At 34.7% G+C, this 10677-nt stretch overlaps 1 protein-coding gene across 1 annotated transcript; it reads right to left on the bottom strand.

The window, feature by feature from the left end:
- Window positions 1-2215: 2215 nt before the first annotated feature.
- Window positions 2216-9635, bottom strand: LOC100777781 (lysM domain receptor-like kinase 3). Its single transcript, XM_003555536.5, has 12 exons — window positions 8827-9635; window positions 7732-7765; window positions 7622-7629; window positions 7328-7486; window positions 6352-6545; window positions 5325-5414; window positions 4170-4263; window positions 3929-4083; window positions 3754-3848; window positions 2992-3130; window positions 2763-2861; window positions 2216-2671 (listed from the first exon to the last, which is right to left on the bottom strand). Exons 1-12 carry the CDS (start codon window positions 9449-9451, stop codon window positions 2507-2509), a joined length of 1857 nt encoding a protein of 618 aa, XP_003555584.1. The 5' UTR covers window positions 9452-9635; the 3' UTR covers window positions 2216-2506.
- Window positions 9636-10677: the final 1042 nt, after the last annotated feature.

The following is a 10677-nucleotide window of genomic DNA, read 5'->3' as shown; positions in this document are numbered from 1 at the left end:
TTCTGCTTCAATCTACAATTTCATTTTCTGCTGATTAATGGAAGGCTAAGTCTCCAACATTGTTTTCTCTTGAGGATCAAGCACAACTTTCTTTGAGGTTTTGTTATTACTATTGAATTCTGATCAGTTTTTCCTCTTCATCAATTACTCTGTATTTGTTGCTATTAATTCATGCATGCTTAGTGCTTGATTAATTGCCTCTGCGCTTAATTTACGTTCATGCTTAATGATCAGTTTCATTCATGACTAATTGGTGTATGTGTTGTTTAATCACATAATGACAACCTTATGTTAATTTTCGCTTAGTAATTTAATTTAGGGTTGGATTAAGTGGTTGAACTGGTTAGGGATAAATCCTCGTAACCTAGGATAAGAGACTTGCTTGTGAATCATGGGGAAACAACACGTTTTAAGTCTGTTATTTTGTAATTAAAATTTGCTTGCCGCTTAAATTACAAAAACAAACAACCCTCCCCCCCCCCCCCCAATTCGTTACTATTTTATCACTATCTATTATGAACGTTGGTTGACCATTGCTCATTGGGAGACGACCTAGGATCACTTCCTAGATACTGTATTTTTAATGTTTATTTGATTTGATTCGGGTACGGCCTCGATCATTGATCCCGTTCAATAAGCTTCATTAGATGTTGCATTTTAGTATCACTTCCTCTAATGGAAGAACGGTATGCACTTCTTGCATTGTATATTTGTTTGATGGTTTTACAACTACTGACATTGTGCTCCTTCAAAGTTAGCAGGATGTTTCTTGGTTTCACCATTGACTTGGTCATATCAGCAATAAGTGTCTTTTCAGCTTTAGTCAATCGTCCAGCGTATGGATGTCCAACTAATGACTTGGCCAATTCATGATTATGAATCCCACACATTAACTTCACCATCCAACCTTGCCCTCCAACCACTGGTTTGTCACAAAGCTTGAAGGGACACTCACATTTCCTAGTCCCAGTATCTCTTCTAACAAATTCTTTCTTCCTACACCTATACTCACCACTCCTTTCAGAGCCAATTAACACAAACGAAGTTCTTCCTCTACTACTAGTGTTTGTGTCAGACCTTATAATGACCGCCACAAATCCGCTTTCATGAGCAATGGATCGAGCCCATTGCAAAACATCATCTCGGCTGCCAAACACCTACAATGCAACCCAGACAATTTTAGTTTTCTACAACACATTCATTTTATTAAATCACTCACAATAATGAACATTATTACCTGAGAAGTATTGAATGTTACATGTGGTTCATTCACACCACATTCTTGTTGATTTTGATCATCCATATCAACTTCTTCAGACATTATAGTGTCATATACATCCATTGATATTTGTCCATCTTAACAATAAATCATAAATTTCAACACAGACATACAACACCTAACCGCACTATACATATCATACAAAACTCTATATAATATTTTACTATCAGTCACAATAACTCATGATTAGTAAAATGCAAAAACCCTATATCATTCTACATATGATTTTAATCAATTACACGTATAAACAATTAAATTATTTTTTTAAAATGAAAATACAAACATAGTAATAATTAAAAAAATTTAAAACTTAAATAAATGTTACAAATTCAAAATCCGTAAAAGCCTTACGGATCAAATTGATCTATATGATTTATGAACCACCCCACTCACGCACACCCAACAGAAATGCATACCTCGTATGCCACCGTCGACGAACCAACCACTGCAACAATGAACATCGATCCCTTCACCTTCACCGAAGCTCACCTATCGCAAGAAAAAATCACACGAAAGAGAGAAACGGAAGAAAAAAAAGCTTCGCAGCGAAAAGCACTGTGCACCCACCTTTTTATCGAAGAAGATAGGAAGAGGGACATTTCTGGCATTTTTAAAAAATGCTGAGTGCACCTAGCATCACCCTAATTGTAGCGAAATCATGGGCCAATCAAGGTGTAAAAGTCACGGGAATTAGTTGGACAGATAGGTTGTGTATAATGTTGACCCTATTAATGTAGCACAAATTATGCTGATAAAAAAAAAAGGATTTAATTCTAGAACATCAAAACTCGGGTACAATATTTAATTTCAACTTATCTCCTTCAAATTGATCAAATTAGGTTTAGATTCATGTACAACTGCGATCAATTATGAAATAGGTATTATGTACATAGAAATATTTCTTAACACCCATAAACCATTACCAATAATCAAATAGGTCTCAAATAGAATTTATTATACAAATTTACAAGGATAAATGTAACTGGGTAGAAAAACATGCATCTCTCAAAACAAAACACTATTCATACTTTGTGCATTGGTTATGAATTATCATAAAATTGTTAAACTAGACACTCTTTCTACTGAGTCCTGACTAGTAAAAATCTACAAATTCCTTATTCCTATGTCCATTTTACACACATCATTCGCTTCAACAATTTTTTGTGTTGCCCAAAATTGGTCCAAAACATATAATTGTAAATGCAAAACAATTAATCTGGTATCATCCTATCTTCCGGACATAAGATTCACAAGATTTTGATTTTCGTAGAAGGAACCAACATCCCAATCGTCGGTAGTTGAAGAAAGTGTCATAAGAGCAACCACAATAGATCTCATACTTGGACGGAGTTGGGGATTGTCTTGTGTACATGCTTTGGCTAGTTGTGCCATCTGCAAGCCAAAACAACGACCATGCATAGACTGACTAATGTTGAAATCATAAAATCAAAATGTTCAAAGGGTCTCTAATAAGTGTTCTCACCTTGCGAACTGAATCAATTGGGTAGTTATCCCCAAGCCTTGGATCAACTAGTTTGCAGAGCTCTTCCGTAGGATCTGGCTGACTAAGAACTCCATCAAACTGCATTACATAATAAAAATCAAGAAGAAACCCTAATTTAGATTGATGAAGAAGCATGACCATGGTTCACTTGAAAACATTAACATTGACTAAATGATAAAAATTCTTGAGTAGAGAAATCAAGATCGACCAAAGCTACGAGGCCCTTTGAGTCGGCAACAGAATCGTTCGTCTTGACAATTGCTTCCTTAGCCGAAATAAGTTCATAAAGAACAACTCCAAAAGCATACACGTCTACTTTGGGAGAAACATCTCCATATTGAGCATACCTTCAAACAAAGCCATGGTAATCACTAAACAAATCCACATGCACAGAAACGTGAACTTCTCATTTAACTGAATTTCAATGAAAGCAAATCTTAGATATACAGCTTATTTAACAGAACAATAGACAAAATTATTAGCACCTATTAGAATCTAAAACTCAATGCCTAACAGAACAGGCCAAAAGACTTGATCAGTCACTATATGATATGCACAAAAAATCAACTCTAGATTTTAGTTAAATTTTTCATTCTACCTAAAAAGAGGGTCTTCTTGGTCATATGTGCTTGTTTTTGGCTCAAAATGCACTCATCAATTTCAAGACAGATGGACAGCTAGAAACATATAGACATCAGTTAACCTTATTAAAGATTATTTTGAACGGAGTTCAGGTACATTATCCAGTGAAAGTTTCCAGAACAAAAGCTACATCTTTAGGATTTGTGGTAAAATTAGCCACAGGGAATCATGCTTTCATTTTTCGGGAATGCCAATAAGTTGCCAGCTGCAGTAGTAGCATTCATTCTAGCATTAAAAAAACTGACTGTGAACTTGGAAAATAAATTTGATTAAATATTCAATATGAATAGCAACACTCTTAATTAAAAGAACATTAAGTTATCCATACTCCGGTGGCATGTATCCAAATGTTCCAACAAGACGACCAGTGGGAAGCGATGAGCTTCCAACTTCTGTCAGTTTGGTCAAACCAAAATCAGCAACCTGTGTGTATCAGCATTTTATGAGCTCCCATAGTGATTCAAATAATAAAAGTAAAGTTAAGATCTCAAAACATATTCAACCTTGCCCCGGAAGTTTTTGTCTATTAATATATTTGCTGACTTTATATCACGATGAATATATACAGGCACTGTGTGCTCGTGAATATATTCAAGACCTCTGGCAGAATCCAAAGCAATCTGCACCCGAGTAGCCCATGGCAGAGGTTCTCTACTACCTGGCACCATTATCACTTCACTGTCAACCCAGGACAATTACAATACATCAGAGGTAAATAAAAACTAAACTATAGGTTAATATAACCTGAACCACGCAGATGTTGACTTAAGTTTCCATTCTCAATGTATTCATAGACAAGGAAAAGAGAGCCCTCAATACTATATCCAATCAACCGCACCTGCATAGTTATTAAGAGTTTAAGCCATAACCAAAAAAAAATGTAAGAATTTATGTATAACGAAGCATGTCCAGTGAATTGTAAACAGATAACATATAAGTGGAATAACCAAGCATGTGACAAAAGTTCTCCCAGCAATATATCTCAAAAGCTGGTAGCTTAAAAACTTTGTTTACAAACTGTTAAGCATTGTATATTGGTTTCAACATCTTACGCATACAAGTTTTAATTGAATTTTTAGATTCCAAGACCAATCCATTGACAGTTTTGTCTGAAATTTTCTTCGAGTAAAACATGGGAGACAGAAGGAAATGGATGGGCTGTGGCTTGATTATGTAGTAAATTTCAGCAATATCTATAAAAAAAACAAGTTAATTGTTTGAATTTTTAGATTCCAAGACCAATCCATTGACAATTTTGTCTGAAATTTTCTTCAAGTAATAAGTGGGAGACAGAAGGAGATGGATGGGCTGTGGCTTGATTATGTGGTAAATTTCAGCAATATCTACAAATGATGTTAATTCTAATAGTTGGATAGTTAGTTAGAAAGGAAGAGATAACAGACAGGGCACAAATAAGAATAGGAAGGAAAGAATAGAGAATAGTCTCTGGTTTGAGAATGGAAATTGGGAAGGAGAGTCCAGGTCTCTTGAATAACTGGACTATGGAGAGGGGGATTCATTTCTATTCTACATGCACAATCACATTGATACTTGTCAGAGAACATTCTATTGAAATAAAAATGGCTGTTTTCCCTAATTTCTAACTAGATCTGTCAGAGTTTGTTGAATCCTTAATCAAAATAGTAGCTTTGCAAGTATTAAATGATATTCAACACTCATGCTATTCAAGTCAGAGCTTGATGGCTACAAAGCATTTTTTCAGCTAATGGAAACATGCAAAAAGTATGCACCAACTTAAATGACTAATAAATTCCCAATGCTACTCTAATCTCAAAATGACTAATTATGCCTGAGCTAATGCTAGATCCCATAATTGAAATCACAAAATCCTCTCAGAAAAAACTCCACCGGCTGGTATGTGATTAAATATAATAGTACCAGATTAAGATGGTGAACACGTGTCAAGACGTTCAATTCAGCAAGAAATTCTTTTGATGCTTGCATATCCATCTTCTTGATTGCGGCTTTCTGCATGGGAAAAATTTTGGCTTATATAATGAGTATATTGATTCTAAAAAGAACAAGATGAATGGCTCTTAAGAACAAATACAATCTGATCCATCATGTAGCATTATCAAGCATTATGCAATGAAAGAATATAGCTTAGTTCAATAACTGATATGCATTATGCAATAATTTCAACTTTCTGCATTTTCTTCATTTCCTCTTGTTAGAGATATAGTGTTAGCTGTCATTTAACTTTGTTTTATTATCTATGTAAAAGCTGTTTTACTCTTCTCTAACCTATTTGTAGCCTGCTGCAGCAGGTCGTAAAGATGTACTTTTTGCTTCTTGCTCAAGTATTGTCAAGATATAAATGTAATAGAACTTAGTCTGTAAGGTTAACACACACTAAGAACCTTTCACTAAAATATTGTGTTGTTCTGACTTCCTCTTATCCAGAGTAGTTGTTCAAGTCTCCGAATACATCATTGTAAAACCATTTGAAGCAGTTGTCAATCCTTCCTCACAAGAAAGGATGTCAACAAGAAAATAATGCAACTGGAACAGCTAAGAAATGACATTTAGAAGGATGGCATTCACCCATACAAGTTTGTAGAGCATATATTGTCATCTTCAGTCCCAAATACGGTGAGAAAAATATACTGATCTGAATTGTGATCAATCATTAATTATCAAGGTTTTCATCCCCTCCTCTTTCCTTTTCATTCAATGTTTCAGTTGTATTGTATAATAACTTACCATATTAGATAAAATGTCACATAGTATCTTTAAAGTTATTCTATAATCTTTTATTTCAGTTTGTCTTCATTCAGCTGACAATCAGTAAAAAATATAAAACCTTGATAATTCAACAACGTCAGACTCCTAAAAGAAATAACAAAATGAAACTTTTCTTTAGAAAAGCTTCCAATAATAGAAAGTTATAAATGTGATTACTAACCTCTCCCCTCAGTTCTGCATAATAGACTGACCCAAAACCACCTTGACCTATTTTATTAGCCAAACTGAAGTTATCCGTGGCGGTTGCCAGTTCCTCATATGAAAATTCCACTGATTTGTTCACTGTTATGTCTGTGATGATGGCAGGTCCACCAGGTCCTGAAGTTTCATTTGCACTACTACGAGAAGTTTCATCTGAAAAATGAAGCATCAAATCATGTACTTAGATATTTTAGAACATGCAAGAGATAGAGGCACTGAATGTTGGGCAGGATTCCAACAAGAGCAAAAAAGCAGTAGGAGAGATCAGATTGTAGTGCGTGATTCCTGAAACAGGAAAAGAAGAGGAACAAATGTACTTGGGAGAAAGTCAGAGTAGGTAGCACCTATTGAGAATGCTATAATAGACTCCAAGATGTTGTCACCCAAGTCAGAACAAGACTAAAAGAGGATCCATTGGGACAAGTAATTCAAATGGAAGATAGTCCAACTAAAAGTGATAGAGGAAATTCCATGAAAATTTTAGGAGAACCATTAAACTAGGTTTATCTATCTGGATTTTCTGAAAAATTGCAATTTGGTAAAGCATAATGACATCATTTGTTCCATGTAGTTGACCGCTACAAACGGGGTAAGGCATGGTTGTTGTTGTTGTTGATATTGTTGTGCAATTCAAGAGCAAGAGGATCACAGTAATTGTTTTGAAATTCAAAAGTAAACATTTAGAACAAGTATAATACGCAACTCATTTATATGGATGCACATCGGTTCATTAAATGGAATAAAAAAAATCCAGATTCATTATTACTCTATGACTTTCCTGTTTGTTTCACACTATCTTGTAGTAAGAAAATCAACAACACCAATGTCATGTCAACATAATCAGACAACAAATAGTTAATTTTTTCTAATTGGATTTTGTTAGAACTTATACACAATAGGGCAATGGGATAACTGTTAATTAGAAATAGCAATACCCTTCCCATCTTGAGCAAAGAGTGCAGTGGAATCTCGTGGAAGAAATTCATCCTTCTGTATCTTCTTACGGAAATATCCAACATATATACAAACTCCCAATAACAGAAGAGCTGCCACAATTCCGACAGCTATTCCTGCAATAGCTCTACCAGTAAGACCTGCTTAAATAGAATTACAAATATGAGCTAAAGTAGAGAATTATCCTTCTGCTTTTAGTATATACTGACCATATGTTTAAAATGAATATCAATCAAAAACATTGCATAACCAATTTTCTGAGAAGAAAGTCAAACCTCCTGAACTGCAGAAGAAAATGAAAAGATAGTTATTGGCTTTAGTCAATTTGTTGGAAATTGAAAAGTAATGCAATCATATGAGCAAATTGCAAAGAAAGTAGTATTACCTAGACGGCAAACGCACAAAGCTACCATTTTGATCTGGAAAAAAAATTGGAAAGACAAAAGTTAGAGGCATATATTGGAAATGTTTATATATGATCAAGGTTTTATAAAAAATGGTCCATGACCGTAATTGGAACCACATCGGCCGCATTTGTCTGTGATTTTCTGCGATAGCAACAAATGCGATGAAATCGCGACCGATATTTAAAACCTTGCATATGATGTTTGTTAATATTAGGCATCCTGGATGCTTGAGTGAATTTAAACTACGTAATCCACTTGTAAGAAACATCCATATGACAAAATCTAAGTTATAAGTCTTAATTTAATACTCCCTCCATCCTAATTATAAGACTGTTTTTAGAAATTTGTTTGTTCCTTTTTATAAGACTTTTTTTTTCTAATTTCTAGGTGTATTAACTATTCTTTTCCATACATATCATTACTTAATTATTCTATTTCCAAACATTAATGAAAAACAATTGAGTGGATAAAGAAATAAGAAAAGACTAACTTTGGAATGATAGTACAATTAATTAACAGATTTAATTTGATTAACTATTATAACTATTTTTCTTAAGGGACATCAATTAGGGACGGAGAGAGTAGCAAGTTAGAAGACATGTAAATATTATTCCCTCGGTTCCTATTTGTAAGAACCAAATTTAAAATGGTATTTGTTCCTTTTTATAAGGCTTGGTCAATAATATTCTTTGCATTACTTATTTTTAAACTATAAATACCTCTCATTAAACACAAGAAGAAAGCGAATGGATTCACAAATCATTACAAGAGAGAAGTATTAATAACAAGGATAGTTTTATAAAAAAATTATAAATTTAAGACAAACTTATTGCTATCAACTAAATTAACCAACTTCCTTAATCCTCATAAATTAAGTAAGGTTTAATTGCAAAAAGAGTCCCCTATTTTCTTCATTTCACTAAATTGGTCCTCTTATCTTTTAATTCACTGTTAGGTGTCCCTATTTTTTAAGCCATTAAGTAATTGTGTTAGGAAAGTAGGGAGTATTTCAACTTCCAAAACCTAGGTGACTCATAATTAGACCCCGAAAGCACTGAATTTAAAAAACTGACCTTTTCCGGGAACATAAACCAGACCAGTCCCCTGGTTGAAATTGACATCGGGATTGTACCTCTGCAGCAAGGCCGAGTCAAGGCTCAAATTAGCAGCCACCGACCCCAGAGTGTCCCCAATCCTAAGAGGGTAGGTAACGAACAAGCCATAATTGGCAACATCAGTGTTCCCACAAGAGCAATTAACCGTAACATTCAGCGTTCCCGTGTCGGGAATGTTGTCGGGAGGATAGGTATTGAACCTCCTCAGCCAGGCCACGTCGGTGAGGTTGGCAAACCAGCTCCTGGCTACAGTCTCGTACGTGTCCTGTGACTGAACGTCATAGCGGAAGGTGTGGCCAAGAAACTGGCCGTCGATGCAGTCGCAGGGGAAGGGGACGTTGACCCTTTGGTCGGCGATGATGATGTCCTTGCTGGGCACGGTGTCCTTGTTGTAGTTGACTATGTCGTCCGGAGTTGTCAGAAGGCTGGAGGCCATGATGGAGGAGATGTAGGTGAGGTTGGAGCCCCGCCATAAGTAGTAGGAGCCTAGTGCCACTCCACAGCCCTCCTTGCACGCCGATTCTGCTGTCGAAAACACCAACCACCAGGGAAGGAGGAGATACGCCAACCTCAAGGCTTCCATTCGAATGGTTTGAAACGTTGACCTGCTCAAGGGGTTCCAAGTTGATGGCTTTTACTAGTCCCTCTGTTTGAATTGAATAATAACAAGACTTATATATACATGTGTGTGTGAGATAAACTGTTCAGCCGTCCACCGTGTTATTGGCTCTCAACAGTGTGCACTTTTTTTAATACATTTTATTTTTGTTTTTAAAATTTTAATATTTTATTTTATTTTTTCTCTCATTTTTTTCATTTATTAAAAAATCATGCATGGGTTTCAATGTTAATTTATCATTATTAGAATAGTGTAGGGATTGCAAAAAATTTGTACAGCAGATATCCATGGATAAAATTTGTCATGAATAGATTATGCATATTTTAAATGAATATTTGCTACCCACGCGTACGGATATTTTTTACGTGCTCATAAATGAGTAGGGTGTTTAGTATCATAGTACACGTACCATGAATACTTGTTTCTTGTAAAGTTACAAAATTTTCACTTCTGCAATTTAGACGGGTGGAATTTATTGAATTATGCATTTTCAATTTATTTGGACTTATGTTTATTTTTTGAACTTATGCTTTTGAGATATTGTAATTTTATTTGTATTTTGAATTTATATTTATTTATGCTTAAAACATATTTATTTCATGTTTAATTATGTTGTATTGTTTCTTTTTTGCTCTTGGTTTTTAATTCACTAGTTTTATTTAATGTTGAAAATCATTTTTAAAAAAAAAATATTTATTTACTTTTAAATTTGAAGTATCCATGGACATGGATACATGTGGATATAAAAAAAAATTCACATATGTTTTCCAAACAAACACCCACAAATAATAAGTGGACAAAGTGCACGAGTTTTGTTCAATAGTCTTTATTTGTGTCCGACCTTACTCAATGTTATTCCTAGAACAATGATACATGTACACCCATTTAGTAACATACTCCCACATAACACATGCCTTCGTGGCATTTTTATTGTAAATTTTATTAGTTCAATGTTATTAGTATTTTAAAAAACTTAAAACAAAAAAAGAAGGAAGCAAAAATATGCCCTAAACTCTCAGTGCACTCATTTTGAAAGATGTTCCCAATTGCTCTCGCTACGCAGCCTTGACGCACCAGTTCTAAAGGTTGTTCAGCTTGAGTCATAGAAGGTGGTAGACATGAAGCTCTTATAGTGGCCGCATTTGTCTCTTCACTTGAATGTATGATTGTTCTTTTATATACGAGGAGAA

Source organism: Glycine max, chromosome 20 (genome assembly GCF_000004515.6).
Source record: "Glycine max cultivar Williams 82 chromosome 20, Glycine_max_v4.0, whole genome shotgun sequence".
Taxonomy (NCBI): domain Eukaryota; kingdom Viridiplantae; phylum Streptophyta; class Magnoliopsida; order Fabales; family Fabaceae; genus Glycine; species Glycine max.
This window is presented reverse-complemented; position numbering and strand designations above follow the sequence as displayed.

What these genes read in the sequence shown, in the direction of transcription:
- LOC100777781 (XM_003555536.5), bottom strand. Translation starts at nt 9,451, where the DNA reads ATGGAAGCCTTGAGGTTGGCGTATCTCCTCCTTCCCTGGTGGTTGGTG. An exon ending in GTGTTCACCATCTTAATCTG is followed by an intron (nt 4,264 to 5,324) that starts GTACTATTATAT and finishes ATAACTATGCAG; the next exon opens with GTGCGGTTGATTGGATATAG. An exon ending in TTTGGATACATGCCACCGGA is followed by an intron (nt 3,131 to 3,753) that starts GTATGGATAACT and finishes CTTTGTTTGAAG; the next exon opens with GTATGCTCAATATGGAGATG.